At 32.5% G+C, this 22,548-nt stretch overlaps 1 protein-coding gene across 1 annotated transcript; it reads right to left on the bottom strand.

Annotated features, from left to right (window-relative positions):
• Positions 1-17: 17 nt before the first annotated feature.
• Positions 18-2,413, bottom strand: LOC107894130 (uncharacterized). Its single transcript, XM_016819344.2, has 4 exons — positions 2,013-2,413; positions 1,757-1,827; positions 1,284-1,370; positions 18-299 (listed from the first exon to the last, which is right to left on the bottom strand). The coding sequence occupies exons 1-4, from the start codon at positions 2,122-2,124 to the stop codon at positions 276-278; spliced, it is 294 nt and encodes a 97-aa protein (XP_016674833.1). The 5' UTR covers positions 2,125-2,413; the 3' UTR covers positions 18-275.
• Positions 2,414-22,548: the final 20,135 nt, after the last annotated feature.

Genomic DNA, 22,548 nt, shown 5'->3' on the forward strand with positions numbered 1-22,548 from the left:
GCAAAATCAAGACAACATGCATAAAAACATAGTTCATTAACTTTTCCAATTCATCAACACATTTTGGGTCTTAAAAACTGTTACATCCCATTACCAACAGGACAAGCCAATGAAACAGGCTGTATGTTCACTGACAAGAAGCTGACCTCCAAATTTACTTGAGGGAAAAAGAAAAGAAAAGAAAACAGAAAAGTGAAGATGATGCCCAAGGACATGGAAGTTCCAGCAACACATTATTCATGGACTATTTGTAAAATTTAGAAACTCCAACCTCATTAATGTGTCGTTTCCACCATGTTCTGTCACAAAACAAAAGTTAAAATGAAGGGATAAGCTATAATAGATACTCAACAATAATGTAAAGCTGAAAACATGCTTAGGCATTCCATCACGCTTTTAGAATAAGCACCCCATTGTCAATTTCTTGTTAGATACTCAATAAAACAAGGTCATCAACTAGTGGAAACATCTCCAACAAAATGAGATGAAGTTTGATTCAATAGAAAAGCCACAAGAAACATTGACCTAACCTAAGGCATTGTCAGGAGAAGGAAATTTTAATCAACTCAAGTAGCAGCATATGATGTTAATTGGTTCAACTCTGCTCCCAGGTATTGTGTAGCTAGAACTTGTGATGATGCAAACATGCATAAGCTGGTAGAGAATTTTATGGTTCAAGCATCAGATTCCTAGACATGATATCATCACTTGGATGGTAATTCTAAACATACTTCCTAATAAGGACAAACTTGGCTCATAGGAGATATCTCTTACTAGTTACTAATGCAATTTGTGTTGGTTTGTGATGAGCATTTGGAAACCAAGGTCATGTATTGATTTCTTGTTCTCACACTAAGTACGTATACAATCAAATTTGTAGCATTCATAAAACGGGTTGGGGATTAGTCTAGTGAGTTCAGTTGAGTTCAGGCTTCATGATAAAGTTGCAAAGTCTGTTTCAACATTCTCAACAAATTCAGGAAACTGTTTGATTCAGAATTCCGAGACTACAACAGATTGCACAGGATGATATTAAATTACCCGATGCTTATAAAAAAAATGGAGATTAGAGTAAAACTTGCTTGTTCAATGACTATTTGTTTAATTGTAATCAGCGATGCATGTGTTTGTTCTGCTTAGTGCAGTCGTTTCATTTTCTTAATAGGCATTGACAGTCCATAATGACACTCCTTGAATTTCATCATATCACAGATAAATAGATAATAGAAAAGAAAATGTAGAGGTTCCAAACTAATAACAACCAAAGTTCAGTATAAAAGTACCTCTTCCTTCTTGCCTTTGCCTTTAGTGAAGAACTTGTATCCGCTAAAGAAAAGCAGGCCCCAACCGGATAAAGAGACAATAACAAACTGCACAACCATAAAAAAAGGTCAAGACAGTTTCCACATTTACAACTTGTCTAATTTCCACTACATTGTTTTCTCACCAATCTAAATTATATTGGTTCAGAAATAGTATCAATTAATTTGTACATAGTCGAGTAAAAAGCAAAAGAATCAGCTTGTATGCTGTGATGTAAAAGCTGCTCAAACTCAACAAATTTTTTTAACTTCAAGTGAATGAAATGAAGCACCGATCATTGAGACTGGACAGGGCTTAAATTAGGTGTACAAAATCAATTAACAGAAAACAGTTTTCAAAAATTTTCAAGGTAAAAACATGGAAAGAATTGGAACTAGCGTAAGAAATAAAAAGGCAGAACTGAAATATAAGCATGAAAAAGAAACAAACTAACGTGCTCTTCTTTCCATTTAGATGGGTTCATTGGGTCTTGCCAACAATTAACCTTCGGGGGTCCATGGTGATCTGCAAAGCGCAAAAGAGTTGAAGAAATGTTGGGTGAAAATAGGATCTTCACTTCTAAGATCCTTTAGCTTCAACTATAATCTAAGGTAAACGAGATTCAAAAATGTTCAGACAAACTTTACATATATTTGAGTCAACAAAAACTTGTAAATTGTAACAATAAAAAAAGGGAAAACGGAGAATACCCGCAGCGCCGGCAAGACCACGGCGAGGAATGAGAGAAGCGGCTTGAGACAGAGCCGGGGATCGAGATAGAGTAGTTGCTCTACGACCTGCAGCCGCTAGCAAAGTAGCCATTTTGATAGCTGCTTTCTGTCTTCTTTTTTAATGGAAGAGGGAGGGAGCAGAAGGGAAGGGAATCAATGGATGATGCTGTTTTACTACGAAACGGGAGTGTGACGATACGACCTGCAACTTCCAAGAAATAGGCAATCGTTTTGTTGGAAGGAATTGATACAAAACGCACCGCCTGATTCGTCCCGGCGAACCGGCGAAACAGCTAAAACGGTGCGTTACAACTTAACCTTTTAATAAAGGCTTAATTCATCGGTTGGTCCTCATTCTACGCCCTTTGTTTGAGTTAGTTAAGTTTTTTTTTTTGGGTAAATTCCACTAATAGTTACTCAATTTTGGTTAGCTGACAAAATAGTCATTTATATTTCAATTCAGTCACTTAACTTTTGAAAAATATCAAAATAGTAACTAACATTATTAAAAAGTGACAAATCAGTCACTTATTAACATTTTTCGTTACTGTTTTCACGAAATCGCTGATGTGGCAAGTTAACTTGCCACGTTAATGAAGCAGTGGAAGGGTCAAAGTTTGAAATGAGTTTAGGAAAAAAAATCTGAATAGATGAGTTAGTTTAGGGTAAAAAAACAAATATTAATTGTGATTAAGGGTAGAGGAAAATAAAATTGATTAGGAAAAAATTAACAGGGTTTTGGGTTAGAAATTGATTCGGAATCGATTAAAAAGGTTGGTTTGTGGTTAGAAAATCGATTGGAAAATTGACTAACAAGGTTTAGGGTTAGAAATCAATTAGTATTTTTCGTTTGGGGAGAAAAGAAGACAAAAAGGGAAACATATCAATGTTTTTGGTTTTTAGCGACATTGGTCAATAAAAGAGAAGCTGCTTGTAACATCCCCTAACCCTTTTTCGGCATCGGAACAGGATTATGGAGAATTACCAGTTACAAGAATATTCATTATACAGTTCATTAATTTGTCTTATTGACCTTTTAATGGACCCTCAAGGCCAAAAGAAGAAGTTAGAAACAAATCAGGACCCAATCAGAAACTTATAAATTTTTTCGTAAAATTTCCAAAATATTTATTATAAACAGTACCCACACGCCCGTGTGGTCTAGGAGAGACGCCCGTGTGTCTCTATGATATGTCTGTGTTGTCATACCGTGTGACTCACACGACCAGGACACGCCCGTGTCCCTTACCCGTGTAACTCTCTGACTTATTACTCATGAACAAATTAGTTTCACACGACCAAGACACATGTCTGTGTGCTTAGCCCGTGTTCGAATCTAATGCAGTTTTCACATGGCCAGGGCACATGCCCGTGTGCTGTGGCCGTGTGCCTCACATAGCTGAGACACACGCCTGCGTCTCTACCCATGTGGCTATTCTTGGGCATTCTGTTTACAACATTTAAAATGCAAGGGACACACGGCCTAACCACATGCCCGTGTGTAAGCCGTGTGTCTCACACGGTCTGATCACACGCCCGTGTGCCAAGCCGTGTGGACTCAAAATGAGCCTTATAATTCAAGTTTACCAACCCTGCAAACCTTGAATAACAAGCAACTTAAAATCCAATTCTTCAATCAATCCAAAACATGATTAAATACATCTAAAACATGTCAAAACTGTCAATATAACGATCTAAATCATGTATGTTTATAGGTATCTAACATAAATTTTCTAAACATTTTATTTAAATACCATCCAAATCAATTCAAGTTAAACTATGTAAATGACCATATTATAAGACATATATTTATATATATAGATCAACCAATATAATCTTATACACCATTAATATTCACCTTTCAAAATGACTTCAAAAGACAACCTAGGTACATGTCATTCTTCAAAAAGGAAAATACATCACCACATATTTGCGTTCGGGATCGGCTTGGATGTTGAGTTGTTAGTCACCTTCGTACCTAACCTGCACACGGAAATAAACCGTACGCTGAGTATGCACTCAATGGTATTTCTATAAACCAACAATTAAATCAATTATTAACTCAAATGCATTTAAAATAAAAAATTTCAATTTTGTAACAATAACTATATTCACAACTTATTCTCAAAGAAATATTCAATTCAATTCAAAATCAATCAATAACAATTAGTTGTTCAGTACAGTAGTTTATCCCTATTAACATAATTCGGACCTGGACGGATACACGGATCCAACCAACACACCAGAACGGCACTTAGTGCCTCATCAGCTTTGCTGAAGTAAACAGTAACAGTACGGTACTCAGTACCTAATCAGATTAAATCGAAGTAACAATGACAGTACGATACTTATAGTGCCCCATCGACTCGAGGTTGAAGTATCCCTGAACACTTCCAATCCTATGGCATGCCAATTTTATCCGACTTTACCCGACATTGTTAATAGGGTATTTCAATAAATAATTTAATTTCCAATCAATATACAATTTCAAACCATTCCAATTCAATACACTTTTCAATCATACACATACTTCCACAAAATAATTCAATTCAATATCAATATATCAAATTCACCTTAATTTCACTTACCACACACATTAAATAATAAAAGCAACAGTTAATTACTAAGTTCGGTTTATAGAAATACAAACCGTAATTCTCGGATTACTCTTCGTCAACCTTCTCTCCGATACTACATTAGCTACAGAAATTAAACAATTTTACACGATCAATACAGCATTAATTCACAATAAATAATTGAATTTCTATTTAATTCAAACCTTAATTCCAATTTGATCCTAATTAACTCTTTTACTTTTATCACTCAATTCATACTTCATTTCTATTCAATTTCCTATCATATCCACCGTAACCATCAAATATTCATGGTAAAACCCTAATCTCAAGTTTCTTTCAATTTAGTCCCTCTAACATAAAACTTATAGCTTTTTTTACAATTTAATCCCTTAATCAATTCTAACTTGATATTCATTCAATTAAATCCCTAATTGAACAATTTGTTCAACATGAACCATACCTAAAAATCTACTAACTTTCAAAATTTCCACATAAATCAAGTAATATTTGTCTCTAGGATTCCAAAAAATCAAAATTACAAGAAAATGGACTAAATTGACTTACCAATTAAGCTTCAAACTTCAAAACCCTAATTTCCCTTTTTTTCACTTTTTCTTTCTCTCTTTTCGTTCTTTCTCTGTTCTTGTTCTTTATTTTATTTATTTACTTTTATTTTATTTTACATTATGTTTTATTATATTACTATATTATATTTTAGTAATAATTATTATTAACTTAAATAATAAGTAAATACATACATGTATTAAAAATGTATGTATAGTATTTATTATGTAACACCCCTTACCTGTATTCGTCGCCGAAATAGGGTACGAGGCATTACCGGAGTTTATCGAATTAATTTTTTTTGTTCAATATAACCCCTTTATAAATATCTAACCTTCCCTGCAAATTTTAAAACCGAGACCAACCCAACCAGCCAATTCATTTCAATCAATTTGATACCAAATTATACTTCTATTATAATCATACCATTTAGCATATTCATCATTCTTTACTTTAATGTATATTCATTAATCAAGTCTTAGCATTTATATAATCATCAAACCTTATACATGCCATATAAATCAAAAAGGAAATTTACAAAAATTACCGGAGATAATCTGGATAGTGTGATCCTCTGTGTTGATCCGATCCTCTGTATACTTCCACGTCAATCTACAAGAGACATTGAATACACTCAAGCAAGCTTATAGAAGCTTAGTAAGTTCATAGGCATAAAACATAAATCTTACCAAATATTTATACACTTATACAATATACATAATTATTAAGTTCACCTGTCAACCACAGTCATTGGTGAGTTCCCTTGTATAAACTTACTACCACTTATCCATTTCCTTTAATTCTTTTAGGCCCATTTGTCACATATCATTCTTTAACCAAATTAGGGAACGGTTATGGAAAATTGAGTACTTCACTTTCACTTTGCCATAGTATAACTATGGTCTTGCGTATGATCACTTATCACTTTTTGAAGTCATAGTCCTGTCACGGTCTTACATTGATCACATTTATCACTTGTCATTGATCAGATAAGTGTAGCTAAAACTACCACTTATCACTTATCACTTGTCATTGATCATATAAGTGTAGCTAAAGCTACCACTTATCATTTATCACTTGTCATTGATCAGATAAGTGTAGCTAAAGCTACCACTTATCACTTGTCACTGATCAGAAGTACTCAAATCCGACGTTCCGCTCAATTTGATCATTTATTCGATTTTTGGGTTGTTATTTTATTCTCTATTCATCAATAAATAAATTTCATCATACATTAAATAATTCATAAAATTAACATATAATCATTAAACTTCAACCATATGAACTTACCTGGGTCGATTTGTAAAATTTGTGAAAGTTCAGGAACTAATCAGCTACTTTTTCTTTTCCTCGACTTGCTTCGGGTTCTCGATCTATCATTGCAAAATCATTCACTTATCAGTATGACTTCATCTTCAACCCGCTTATAAGTAATATTATCTATAATTTCATTATTTACTTATGTATATTCCAATGTTGTCCATCCGTGTCATAGTCACTAAATTATTTTTATCTTTTGCTACAGAACTCAAAATTAAGATCCGCTAATTTTCCCTGAAACTAGACTCAAATATCTTCTTACCATAAAAATTTCATAATTTTTGGATGGGCCAATTAATACAGTTTATTCATTGAAGTCTCCCCTGTTCTGCTGTCTGACAGTTCCGACCGTTCTTCACTAAAAATTAATTATCTCCTTGTACAGAATTCAAATGATTTTTTCATTTGTTTCTATTGAAAATAGACTCATTCAGGATTTTACACATATAAATTTAAACCCCTAATTATTTTTATTCAATTTTTTATTATTTTTAAAAGTCAGAACAGGGGAACTTGAATTCATTCTGACATTGTCTTACAAAATATATTATATCTCATGATTTACAATTTTGTTGCTTACACCGTTTCTTCTATAAGAAACTAGACTCGATAAGATTTAATTTCATATTTTATTCATTCTATAATTAGATTTATACAATTTTTGGTGATTTTTCAAAGTTAGACTAGACTCGATAAGATTTAATTTCATATTTTATTCATTCTATAATTAGATTTATACAATTTTTGGTGATTTTTCAAAGTTAGACTACTGCTGATGTCCAAAACTGTTTTAGTGCAAATGTTGATTTCGATTTTTGCCCCAAATTTCACAGTTTATACAATTCAGTCATTGATCAATTAACCCCTCAATGAAGCTAATTTTTCAAAATTAATGCTTTACCTAGACATTATAAGTTATTTCACAATTATTTAAATTCATAATTTCCACATAAAACCCTAACTTCAAACTCTTTCACCATTAGGTCCCGAACATTCACTTTCTATTCAATTCTTTCAATAAAATCAGCATATAAACAATTTAAAGCTCTAATTCCATGCTAAATCATCATAAACTTCCAGCACATATTCATAGAAACTTCCAATTTCTTTCATAAAATTAAAAACTAGTGAATTCAACAAGTGGACCTAGTTGTAAAAGTCATAAATACACAAAAATTTCAAGAAATAATCAAGAATTGAACTTACTTGAAGTAAAAATATGAAAAACCAGCTTAATAAAACCCTTATATGGTGTTTTTACTGATGAGAATGCAGAAAAATAATGAGAAATCTAGATAATTCCACTTTAGTCCTAGCTTTATTAAGTAAATTTTGCAATATTCCAATTTTACCCTTAATTCATCAATTTTCCTGCTGATTTCATGCCCCTTGCCGTCCAGCCCAAATAGACCTTGGGTCTATTTGCCTTTTAAACCCTCTTTCTTTTATCATTTAAGTTATTTAATCTTTTCCCATAATTTTACATTTGTTACAATTTAGTCCTTTTTATTCAATTAACTATCGAAACTTTAAAATTTCTTGACGGAACTTTAATACTAACTTATTAACACTCCATAAATATTTATAAAAATATTTATGGCTCGTTTTAAAATTTTCAAACTCTCGATATCTCATTTTCGATTCTAATTTTATTAAATATTTATTTCTAGTATACTATTCGCTATTTCAAAAATTTTCCTAACTTCACATTTAACTTATATTTACTAAATTATTAATATTTTCTACTCATTTGTTGGATTTAGTGATTTCGAATCACTGTTCCGACACCATTGAAAATTTAGGCTATTATATATTACACATGTATTTAATTTTTACCATACATTTGGCACCTATGGCTTAATTGCTAATTTAGTCCCTTGGTTTTTTTATTTATTCTATAATTCAACTTTCACACTTTATTCAATCTAGTCCTTACACTAAATTAACCTTAATTCAAGCTAATTCACCTAGCCGAAATCTAATTAATCACTCAACTAACATTCGTAAATATTTCTAATAAATATTTATGAACCTGATTTACGAAAATAGTAAGCCAGAAGCACGATTTCTAATACCCATAAATTTCGAGTCATTACACTGCTAATGTGTTACATCTACTGTAACGAGTAAGTTTCTGTATTTGGTTTTTGATTTTTAGATTTAGGGTTATTTCGATATAAGGTTGTTTAGATTTAAATTTTGAAAATGTTGCATTCACATGGGGTTTATGCTAGATTTTGGTTTTATTTGTTATTAATGTGCATGACCGATTTTGATTTCATTTGTTATTCACATAGGGTTTAGAAGTGAATGGCAAATACTGTGTATAGTCTGCCATGTGTATGATACTGTGTATGTCATGTTTATTGTTTGGATCAAACTGATTTAACTATTCAAATATGACTTATGAGTATTTTAAATATGTTTATTGAAATATTGTGTATTCAAATATGTCTTCCATTTGCATACTAATTGCCTTATTAAAGAGACAAATATGTTCCTATTTTTATGACTAACAATATCAAGTTTGGTTATTTTTTGTTATAAAAAGACAAATCAGTTCCTAGTTTCAAATATCAATTGGATTAAATTTATTCTTTAGCTTATATATTGTGTTGGTTATTGTCTATCATTGCCTAGGTTTAGGGTTAAAGTGTTTGGTTATTGTTTGTCATGTGCGTGATAGAAATGGATGTGTTTGTATTAAATTATTTTTGAATTGGTTATTGTTTGTCATGTTGTATTAAATTGTTTGGTTGTTTGCCTTTATTGACGTTAAATTTGTTTGGCAGGTTTAATTGATGATAATTTCAATGAGAGTGAAGAAGAAATGTTTGATTGTGATGTGTATGTTAGTAATGTATCTGATAGTGATGTGTCTAACAGGATTAGGGTTAATTTAGATGGTTTAAACCTGGATGATATAGAAGTAGGGGAACTGTGTGATAGTGATGATTCTTGGAAGTTAAATAGTGCACATGAATCTAACGCCAATGGCCAAAATTGGCCTGAGTTCAACTTAGACAGTGACATGAGTAATCCTAAACTTCAGGTTGGAATGTTATTTAATTTCAAAGACAGTCTAAAAGAAGCTGCTAAGTAGTATGGTAGGTTGAATAGTTATTTTATTAAGTTCCCAAAAATTGATCTAAAGAGGTTAAAAGCAGTCTGCATTCAAAATGTTCTTGGTACATACGGACCTCTAGACTAAACCTTAATGACCCTATTGACCAGACTTGGCAAATTAGGAGTTCAAACCCTAACCATAATTGCTCTGAAGTCTATAAAAATAATAATGTAACCTCATCTTGGATAGGTCAACATTATAAAGAAAGGTTCATTGTTGATCTTGATTATTCTTTGACATCATTGCAACAAAATGTCAAAAGAGATTTCCGTTGCCTTGTCTCACTAACCAAATGTATGAGGGCTAAACTTAGAGCACTAGAATTAATTGAATTAGCCCATAAGGCTCAATATGATAAGATTTATAAGTATTTGTTAGAGGTTAGGACCCAAAATGAGGGAACAACAACAATCTGTTATCTGGATAAAAGGTTGTTTCAAAGGATGTATGTCTCTATAAGCATGCAAAGATGGTTATAAGGTTGGTTGTAGGAGGATAATAGGTTTAGACAGATGTTTCTTGAAAGACTACTTTGGTGGCTACTTAGTGGCAACTGTTTGGATAGATGCAAATAATGACGTCTATCCTATTGCATATGCTACTGTCAAAAGTGAAAACCAAACATCATGGCTCTGGTTCTTAGAGCTACTCGCATTAGACTTGGAAATTGTGACCTCATACCAGATATCTTTCATGTCTGACAAACAAAAGGTAAAACTCTATTTGTCTACTTTGTTTTATGTTGTTTCTATTTAGGGTTTATGGCATGTCAAAGAATTAAACTATTTTTATTCTATTTGCAGGGACTTTGAGAAGCAGTATATATGTTGTTTCCTAATATAGTAACAAGACGTTGTATTAGATACTAACATGCCAATTTCAAGAAAGCTGATTTCTGAACAAAAGAATTGAAAGCTTTTTTTTGGAAAGCTATCAGAGCAAGCACTCCAAAGGATTTTGTAGAGGTTTTGGAAAGCTGTCAGAGTAAGCACTCCAAATATGCTTATGATTGGTTGAAGGAAAAGAACTCTACTCACTGGTCAAGGTCTCATTTCTCAATTAGGAGCCAGTCTGACATGTTAGGGAATAATCTTTCTGAATGTTTTAACAAGGTAAACCCCTATTTTTATGTCACTTATTGATCATTAAGGACATGCAGTTCACTAATCCTTTATTTTGCTTACTGGTAAGAGATATTGGAAGTAAGAGGGAAACATATTCTGACCATGATGGAAACAATTAGGACCAAGATTATGTTACTGATTGTCAAGAAAAAAGAAGATGATGAAAAAATTAAAAGAATCTTGTGCCCAAATATCAAGAAAAAGCTTGATGTCAATATCAAAGATTCACTAAGGTAAATAGATAATTTTTTTAATATATTGATGCCTTTATTCTGCCTTGTGTATGATTGCTGGTGGAGTTGATCACATGTTGTTAGACCAATACATGTATGTCTTTATTCTGTAATTTTTTAATATATTTATGCCTTGTGTATGATTGTTCGTAGGGCTAATCACATATTGTTTTTAATATTGTTTTAGTGACTATTTTTTAGGTGTGTTCCATCACATATCAGTGGGGATAGGTATCAGGTTGAATGTGGTCTAGGCAGTCAGCATGTTGTGGACTTTGACAATTCCTACTTCTGTAGGAATTGTGATCTCAGCGGCATCCCTTGCATGCATGCAGTGGCTGTCATTGTAACGGCCCGATTTAGACCCTAATCAGAACAGTGGTTTTGGGACCACGAATCCGAGTTAGAAAAATATTTTAAAATTATTTTCTGTGTTTATTTTTTATGGACTTATATCTGTGGAAATTTCGTGATTTAATTTTGTCGTTTACGTATTCGATTAAATAAAAGGATTTAATCGCGTATGATGAAATTTTGATGGTTTAATATGGGAGGACCAAATTGTTGTTGTCTTTTTAATAGGAAGTATTTATGTTGTAAATAGGCCATATTTAATATTGGTGGATGGTAGTGGCCATAGTTTATAATAGTTTTATGTTATATTAGTAAGGTTATTTAGGTAATTTAGTTAATAAACTTATATTAAATAAAACCAAAGTTAATAAACACATTATTTTCATTTGTTCATCTACTAAAATAACAAATAAAGAAAAGAAATAAGAGAAAGCAAGGGTTCGACACTTACTCAAGCTCAATCAAGGTTCGTTTTTGTTCAGTTTTTGATAATTTCTACGTTTTTGAAATCGTTGCTTCGAGTACTACAAAACCCATGCTTAAATTTTTAAATTTGGTGAATATTTTGAGTTATGCCATTTTTGAGAGCTTGTGATTTTTGTTGTTTGATGATGAAAAATGAAAGATATGTTTTAGATTAACATGTTTTGTATTGGGGTTTTTGATGGTTTTGAGTAAATAGGACTAAATTGCAAAAATAATAAGTTGAGGGACTAAAATGTGAAATAAATGAAACATATGACTTGTATGAATACTACGAATATTTGGTCAAACATGGATATAGGGAAATTTTGCATATTTTGTGTTTTGTGCAATAGGGACTAAATTGTAAAAATTGTAAATGTTAGGGGTAAAATGGTAATTTGCCTATTTATGTGTTTTTGGACTAAATTGAATGAAAATATGTTTGAATGAGCTTAATTTGAATATGTTTAGATCAAGAATCAAAGAAATCAGATTTGGATTGGGGAAAAACGAAGGTTATCGACTAGCTGTCTCGTTCCGTTTTATATCGTCCGAGGTAAGTTTATAAGCAAATAGTCATACTCAATTTTAAATAAATGCAAAGTATATATGCTGAATGATATGTATGAATTATTATATGCTATAGCCGAATATGAATAGGCTTGATTACACTGTTTCCGAATTTGTTTCGATCGAGTTATGAAGTTCGAAAGCCCCGTATGAACCTTAAGAATAGTTAGGATACATATGTCATGACGTAGGATTCCGATATATGTGTGCGAGTAAGACCCTGTCTGGGACAGTGGCATCGATTTGTGATTACATGTAAGACCACGTTTGGGACGTTGGCATTGTACGATATGTGTGATTATCAGAGTGTCCTATCCAATTTCGAATGGTTCATCGGGCAAGGATAAGTTGTGTTCGAATAAGTAAAATGAGCTAAATGGCCAGGTATGAGCTAACTTGTTACCCATGTGAGATAAGGTAAATGAGTACTTTGAATATTTGTTTAAAATCATGTATGTTAGAAATGGAAAATATATGTGAGATTAGTATGTATATTCGGTCTTGTGCCTAAATAATTTGAACATTAATGAAATGATTCTTAATTATTTGCATATGTGTGACCATGTATATTCGGCCATATAGGTAATGTACATCTGTGATGTTATATATATGACCTTGTGTATTCGGCCAAATAAGTGATGTATGTATATGAAGTTAAACCTTGTTTTGTGAGCTTGTGTAAATGAGTGGAAGTATACTTGAATGTATAATGATATCTGGCTATGGAAGTTGAATGAAAATTTGCAAAATTTTAACCTTATAAGAATTCGGTCAAAGTGATAGTTAAGTTTAAAAATGTGAGGTTATGGAATGTATAAATTGTTTTAAATGTGACAATGGTGGATTAGTTTAAATTTAATGAGTTGACTATATGGTTGGGTTGTTATTTGCTTATAACTTACTAAGCCAAGTTAGCTTACTCTGTGTGTTCATGTTACTTTGTTTTATAGATTTTGGGATACACGTTACAAGCTCGGGGATCGTCAGCAAAGTTCATCACACTATCTACTACTATGGTATTTAAATAGTCAAACTTAAATTATGGCATGTATAGGCTAGAACATACTTTTGAAATGTTGATTTTGGTTATGTATTTAAAGCTATGCGAAATGGCTTGCTATTTATGTTTAGACTTGGTTTTAAGTGTACTTAGTCATAATGTTTAGTGAGCTTGGTTTTGATAATTTGGTTATGCTTAATTGTGGTTTAAATTTGTTTTATTTAAAGTGTCTAATTTTATGAATGGATGACGTTCGAGGTAAATGTTTTATGCATTGAAAATGGCTTTATTCTTAGGCTTGATTTTGGTTTTTGTTGAATCATGGTTAAAGTCCATTTGATTATTATGCCGCATGTCATGGTTGATCATAATCTTTACGTTATTTTGAAAGTGTATCTAAGTATATAAAGCTTGTGAAGGTACTTTGTGTTTCGGCTATATGTTTATAATAGATGTTAATTAAGCTAGGGTTGGCCATATGTTGTTAAGTAAAAATTAAGACTTATATATGATATAATTTGGTGTTCAATTATAATTTATACTAAGTCATGTGTATATGATATTCGGCCTTATTATATTAGTTGAATTTTTTTATATGTTTTACTTGTGTATAAAAGTGTTTATATTATGGATGTTATGTGTATATATATATACATGTGGTTATATATATAAATTTGCTAGTTACCTATAACTTTGCCAATAGGTACAAAAGATTTGTGATAGCTGAATAGACTAGGAAATGAAATGAGTTTACTTATAACCAAAAGTTTGTTTTAATTGGTGTTAATATGCAAATATATATATAATTTCATATAAATTAAATAGTTGATGTCGCATATATGGTTAAAAAGAGTTGACAAGTAAATTTTATTTCAAATGGTGTATAACTTTTGAAAGTGCAAGGCTTTAATAAAAATAGATCTAATATTCAATATTGAAATTATTAATGTATTAAATATCCAGTATATGTACAAATGGTTCTGAAATTTATACTATGCTGTGAATGACATTTATTCTTGAGTTTCAATAATTGATTTAGTTATAATCATTAATGCAATTAAAATTTCGAACTATATTATGTTATGCATATCTGTGTGAATTGTAATATGATCGGTAATGCCTCATAACCCTAATTTGGCGAAGGATACGGGCTAGGGGCGTTACATATTTTTGGCATCAGAGCTACGGTTTAGTCGGTTCTAGGACTAACATAGTTGTGTGAGTCTAGCTATACATGTCATATTACGTACTGCGATAGTGTGATGACTTCTGACATTTGAAAATGTGCTTTCATATAGTAAATGAATCCCGACAGAGCTGTAGCTGATGATGTCGAGAGTGTAGCGCCTGCTCCCCCGCAAGTGACAGCGCCAACTGATTCTTGACCGATTTTGAGTAACTAGGAAGGAGAGGCTAGACAAGCCTTCTACCAAATGATGAATGATTGGTTTACTTAATAAATCCGGACTAATCCTGCTGCACAACAACCTCCATCCCTGACTAATCCATCTTCGATTCCTGCTGTACCTCAAGTAAGTGATCCACTGGGATTATATAAGCCATATGTTGATAAAATCAGAAAACACGGGGCTGAAGAGTTTAAAGCTACTGATGATGATGATGCTGAGCGGGCTAACTTCTGGCTTTATAATACTATTCGTGTGTTTGATGAGCTATCCTTTACCCCGGATGAGTGTTTGAAATGTGCTATATCTTTGTATCGAGACACAGCATATCACTGGTGGAATACCTTAGTATCAGTGGTTCCAAAAGAACGGGTGACCTGGGATTTCTTCCAAACTGAGTCCCGTAAGAAATATATCAGCCAGAGATTTATTAACCAAAAGCGCAAAGAGTTTCTAGAGCTGAAACAGGGTCGGATGACCGTGATAGAGTATAAGCGAAAATTTGTGAGACTTAGTTGGTTTGCCCGAGAGTGTGTTTCTACCAAAGCCATAATGTGTAAAAGATTTGAAGATGGCCTGAATGAAGACATTAAACTGTTAGTTGTCATACTTGAGATAAAAGAGTTCGTAGTACTGGTTGAGCGAGCCTGCAAAGTTGAAGAGCTCGGGAAAGAGAAAAGAAAAACTGACTTTGAAGCTAGAGATGCATGTAAAAGAACATCCAGTAAGTCATTCCAGTCGACACCAAAGAAGTTCTGAAATGATTTCAGCCGTTTTAAAGCCACTTCGAGTTATTCTAGATGGGATCAGAGTAGACCACCTATGAGCTCGAGAGCTACCTCAGTAGCTAGTGTGGGTGATGTCAGATCAAATCAACCTAAGTGTAAACATTGTGGCAAACGACATCCCGACAGTTGCAGATTACATGATCGGGCTTGTTTTAAATGTGGATCGATGAATCATTATATACGTGATTGCCCAGTGTTAGCTAAAGAAAATTTAGTGCAGAATACGAGATCGGGTAATACTGCAGCTCGAGGAAGACCACCCAGAAATGTGGGTAATGCGAGTGGCAGTCAATGAGGGACTAAAGATACAACAGTCAGATTTGAGGCTCGTGCACCTGCCAGAGCCTATGCTATTCCCGCACGTGAGGAGGCTTCATCCCTAGATGTCATTACTGGTACATTCACTCTCTATGATACTAATGTAATTGCATTGATTGATCTTGGTTTGATTCATTCTTATGTGTGTGAGACTTAGTATTCAGTAAGACTCTACCTGTTGAATCTACTGAGTTTGTGATTAGAGTGTCAAACCCTTTGGGCAAGTGTGTTATAATAGACAAAGTGTGTAAGAATTGTCTCTTGATGGTTCGAGATTCGTGCTTTCCGGCTGACTTGATGTTGTTTCCATTTGATGAGTTCGACATAATTTTAGGTATGGACTGGTTGACTTTGCATGATACTATTGTAAACTGCAAGAGAAAGACTATTGATTTACGGTGCCAAAATGATGAGATTATTTGGATTGAATCTAATGATCTGAATGGGTTACTAGCAGTGATTTCTTCGATGCTAGCTCAGAAATATGTGAGAAAAGGCTCGAAGCTTACTTTGTATATGTGCTTGATAGTAAAGTAGCCGAAAGAAACATTGAATCGGTACCTGTTGTGTGCGAGTATCCGGATGTGTTTCCTGAAAAATTACCGGGTTTTCCACCTATTCGGGAGGTAAAGTTTCATATTGAGTTAATGCCTGGGACGATTCCGATATCCATAGCTCCGTACAGAATGGCACCTACTGAATTAAAAGATTTGAAAGCTCAGTTACAAGAATTGATAGATAGATGTGTGCGACTGAGTTTCTCACCTTGGGGTGCACCAGTGTTGTTTGTGAAAAAGAAAGATGGAACTATGAGAATGTGCATTGATTATAGACAGCTTAAAAAGGTGACTATAAAGAATAAATACCCGTTGCCGCGGGTTGATGATTTGTTTGATCAACTGAAAGGGGCTACAGTGTTTTTGAAGATAGATTTGAGATCAGGTTACTATCAGTTGCGAGTTAAAGACTCCGATGTGCCAAAGACTGCTTTTTGAACGAGGTACGGACACTATGAGTTTTTGGTTATGCCTTTCAGACTTACTAATACACTTGCTATTTTTATGGATTTGATGAATCGGATCTTCAGACAGTATCTGGATTGGTTTGTAGTTGTGTTCATAGATGACATTTTGATCTACTCCCGTGATGAAACCGAACATGCCGAACATCTGAGACTGGTGTTATAGACTTTGTGAGATAAATAGTTGTATGTGAAGTTCAGTAAATGTGAGTTTTGGTTAAGTGAAGTCAGTTTTTTTAGGCCATGTTGTATCAGCATCGGGTATTCGAGTTGATCTGAGTAAAATTTCATCTATACTTGATTGGAAACCTCCTAAGAATGTTTCTGAAGTCCGAAGTTTTTTGGGACTTGCTGGTTATTATAGATGGTTCGTGAAAGGTTTTTCTATGATTGCAGCCCTAATGACAAATCTATGACAAAGCTAGTTACCTATAAGTTTGCAAATAGGTACAAAAGATTTGTGATAGTCGAATAGACTAGGAAATGAATTGAGTTTACTTATGACCGAAAGTTTGTTTTAATTGGTGTTAATATGCAAATATATATATAAGTTTCATATAGATTAAATAGTTGATGCCGCATATATGGTTAAAAAGAGTTGACAAGTAAATTTTATTTCAAATGGTGTGTAACTTTTGAAAGTGCAAGGCTTTTATAAAAATAGATCTAATATTCAATATTGAAATTATTGATGTATTAAATATTCAGTATATGTATAAATGGTTCTGAAATTTATACTATGCTGTGAATGACATTTATTCTTGAGTTTCGATAATTGATTTAATTATAATCATTGATGTAATTAAAATTTCGAACTATATTATGTGATGCATATCTGTGTGAATTGTAATATGATCGGTAATGCCTCATAACCCTAATCGGCAACGGATACGAGCTAGGGGTGTTACAGTCATTCATCTAAAAGTTGAGTTCCCAGAAACTTATGTAAAAACATGGTACACCAAGCAAACCCAACTTGCCATTTACTCTAACTTTATAAGGCCAGTAAGGGGTCCTAAGCAATAGGCGTCTGTGCCAAATATGTTGCCAATCTTGCCTCCTACACTAAGAAAGCCACCTGACAAACCTATTAAGGTGAGAATGAAAGAACCTGATGAACCAAAATAATAAAAAGGTTGACCAAGAGAGGGGTGGAAATGAGGTGCAGTAAATGCAACAAAATAGGCCATAATAAAAGGAGTTGCAAAGGGGAAGTTAGCCAACACATCCCAGTAAGTCATCTGCCTTTGCTTCATTATATTACTTATAAATGAAATTTTTTTAATGGATTTCACTTGTTCCTGTAGGTCAAAAGACACAAATTTGGTGTTCATAACCAAGTGGTTGCCCCAACTCAGTAACATGTTACCCCCAACTCAGTTAGAGGTTACCCTAACTCAGTTACAAACTTCCCCAACTCACCAACAAGATGCTGCCCCAAGAGAAAAGCTTCCATTCAAGAGGGAACCAATGACTATTAGATAGATGCCTTCTACTCAAAAGTTATCTGTGACAGACCAACGATGACATTGCGAACATGACGTTATTTTGTTAACTTTTTGAACTTATGTAAACTTGCCAATATGTACTACTGATTTCTTAACTTAGGCAGATTATTTTTTGTAAATTTGCCTACAATTCAAATATATTTAATTGTACTAAATTGTAGGCAAATTTGGCAATTGTTTACCCTTCCTTTTGTAACCATTTTGGCCTTAATATATAAAAGAAGTTTAATGTTGACCAATGTGTTTTTGTTTTTTTTTTCATCTGTTTTATCTCTTTTAACATATGACCATTTATCCATGCAATATAACAAAATAAAAAACAATAACTAAGTACTCTTTCAAGCCTTAAAAGAAGATTAAACATTCAAAAAATGAAATGAAATGAAATACAATTGTGAGAGAATACTAGACCATTACAATAACTAAATACTCTCCCATTACAATTAGTATTTAAACTTTCAAGTTTGTATGCATACTTCTACCCTTTACAAACCATTACATTTAGGACCCCTAGCTTTCACTCACTATTAATGAATAACAAAACAGTATACCAGCAACCACATAAGCTAGTTTTCAGTGCTAACAACAACACCAGCTATCACATAAGTTGGTTTAGGGTTTAAAAAATAGCAACAATATTACAAATACAAGCACCAAAACCCATTTTTTTCTCTCCCTCCTCCTTACATTCTTCAATATTCTCACTTTTTTCAGAAGACCTAACAACGCAATTTGTGAACGGGGTGTCAATGGTAGATCAAACCAGGTGAAGAAACTACATGGTTTTTGAAATCCACTCCCAAACTTTTTACACCTAACAACCTCCTACCTGGGTTATCATTGGACTAAGACGTGTTTAAGTTGGCTGGGTTTCCACAATAGCAAGTCAAAATCACGGTTAGCATCTCTATTTTTTCTCTTCTCCTTCTCCTTCTTCTCCTCCTCTTCTTTTTTTTTCTTCTTCTCCTTCTTTTTCTACTACCTAAACCCTAAATTGGTGCTAAAAGGGCTGTTTAAATTGGTGCTAATCGACCAGTTGGACGGTTAATGACAATAAGGAATCTGTCATCTGCCATATCACTTTTTCGTTATGTCTATAACGGAAAATGGTTAAAAGGATTGTTTTGTTATTTTTTTAAAATTGAGCGACTAAATTGCAACCTGAGTGATTATTTTGTCAGCTACCCTAAAGTTGAGTGACTATTGGTGTAATTTACCCTTTTTTTTGTCGAATTCAGTACCAATGCTGACCTATATCGTTACACGAGCTAACCAAATTATGACACATCATACCTTTATTTTTTTTTCTTTTTTCATTAATCTTTAACTTATTCACCGTCCCATCCTATGTCTTTTTTTCGGATTTAAAACAACATTACTGAAAACTCATCTTTAGAGCTTTATCTATCTATCAATGGGGAAACAATTTGGAAAAGAAAACCATCAATGGCCATCTCTGAGCACTACAATCGAAGTAGTTTTATAGTCTTGATTTTTCCATCTCTGCTACTACACTCTACAATGAAATAGGAGAAGGTGGGAGAAAGAGGAATATTTTTTTAATTTATTTAATATTAATATAATTATTAATAATAATTTGATTTAATTTGATTTTAATTACATCTTGTTTCTTAATTAGATGTAGAAGTTTTTTTTATAAATGTAACGGTAATGGCTAGCGTTGACTATAAAAATAAAGTTTAGGTATTTAATTCGATAAAAAAATTTAAATACTTAACTTTAAAAAAGACATGATTTGAGGGTCAATTATTAAATTAAACTTTTAAGAAAAATGGTTTCTTTTGGGGTACAAACAAAGCTTAATGAAGGGTTTATCTAGCATTGAACGCAACACAGCGTGTTAAAAGCTGAACATAGATATAATCTTAAAGGAAGAAATAGTATATTTGGGATTCAACCCAATACAACATGCTATTACTTGAACACATAAAAGTTGTAATGAGACAGAGGTGAATCCAGAAGGGTTGGTAGGAGCCCTAGCCCCTCTTAAAATAGAAAATTGTTATTTTGGCCATTTAGAAATTTTTAAAATTTTAAATTAGTAGAGATAAAATTGTACTTTGCCCTCTAAAATTATGAAAATTTAATTTAATCATTAAAAAATTATAAAGATATAGACTATTAAATATTAAAATTTCATTTCGTCCCCTAAAAAAATTGTCTAGCTTCACCCCTGTAACAAGATTAATAGCTTGTTGGCCTTATTGGAGTTTTATTATTTGAAAAAATTGAAATCCACAATATTAAAATATGAAGTTAACTATATTGGGATTCCATTTATCATGTACTGAGATTTTTTTACCAAATGGCCCTTAATACAATTAGGGCTAGTCAATGGGGAATACAGGTACTGGTAGGTACTCAAATCTTCTATTTAAGTCTTTTTATAGTTTATAAAATTTTAAATTAATAATGGTAAAATTGTACTTTGGCTACCAAAAAATGATAAAAATTCATTTAGTTTTTAAAAATTATAAAGATATATAGACTATTCAAATGGTAAAATTGTATTTTTATTATCGCAAAAATATACAATTTAATTTTGCCTGAATTTTTTTTTTTATTTCGCCCCTAGAGCTAGTACACATAACATAAAACCCAAAATCAAATATGTGGGTAGTCAAATGATTAAAATAACAACTCGCCATTCCTACCAAAACATAAGCAACTAGATTGCTTTCTTTAAAAGCATGCTTTATTCTCCACTGTTGTATCCCATTGATGAGTGTTCTAGAATGCAAAATTAAAGTGGAAAATGTTTGATTATGAGATGTGTTTTGCAAAAAATTAACAACACAAGTAGTATTAAGCTCAATTTCCAATCAAGCAACACTAAGGGCATATTTGAAAATGCCTTTAGAAGTTTAAAAGCAGCAATCCCAAACATATTGATTTTTCAGTTAAAAACACTTTCAAATGGAGAAGTTGGTATCAAGTGCAGAGGTTGTTGACTTTAGCTGTTTAGGGGTGAAAAAGGACTTACATTTGCTTCACTTTGTAGTTGAGTAGATACGAGTAATGTAAGTGTTTATTCCAGCCTATGTTTGAAACAGAGGTCTGAGAATTTTAATTCTAAATGGTTTATTTTATGGTGAACTCCAAGCTCACACCAAAATATCCAATATCATGCAACTTCAGTTTTTTTTTTTCTTATCCATGATTCAAAATTATAAACAATCATTATTAATTTTTTGTAATGTTAAAAATGTATAGATGCATAAATTTCACCGTAATTGCTATTATTAAACTAATAGTAATTGTTATTATATTACTAATATCTAATATATGGCACATATATTTAATTAAAATTACTTAAATATTATTTGATTAACTAATTTAATAGTGATTGTACTGCTTGTGTAATTTTTATTATATGGATTTATTATTGTTCAACGTAATGTCTAAAATAGATATTTTAACTTTCAACCCTAATTTTTGACAATAATGTCAAATACTTGAAATAAACAAATAACACTTTTTCACAACACTTTTTCATAGCTCTTTTAAGGAACACTTTTTTCAACTGCAACTTTTCAAAAGCACTTCTGCATCGCAATAACAATACCAAACTAGCCCTAAGAGCTTAAGCAAGGGAAAATTTATCTCGGAAAGCTATAGTTCAATCTCAACAATACCTAAATGATCCCTTATCCCATTGGTTATCTTGGTCACAATTATACACTCGACTCTAAATTTGCCTGAATTTTTAATGACGGATCCATCCATATTCAACGAATTTGACTGTTATGCAATTGTACAACTTAAAATATCAACTCAAGCTACATATACTAAGACTTACAACATTGCACCAACAAGCCATTTGTACAAATGAAAGTGAGTAGGCTAAACCACTTAAAGATTCTAGGCCTAATAATGCAACAAATGCAATATCTAGACCTAAAACTAAGCATGAAGTGGTTTAAGTTATGGAGAGGCAGGAGGGATTGTAAAGTTTTTTTTCATGAGTTTGGATGTGTTAGACATTTGGTCTTAGTCCAACAATCTTTCAAAAAATTATAGAATCTATTTGTGTGTTTCACCCATCACACAGTTTTAGTATTTTTAGGGTGTGCAGTAATAACTTCTAATCCTTCCATTTACGAACATCTTATCTAGAGCT

The sequence above is a fragment of the Gossypium hirsutum genome, chromosome A13, assembly GCF_007990345.1.
Source record: "Gossypium hirsutum isolate 1008001.06 chromosome A13, Gossypium_hirsutum_v2.1, whole genome shotgun sequence".
Lineage (NCBI taxonomy): Eukaryota > Viridiplantae > Streptophyta > Magnoliopsida > Malvales > Malvaceae > Gossypium > Gossypium hirsutum.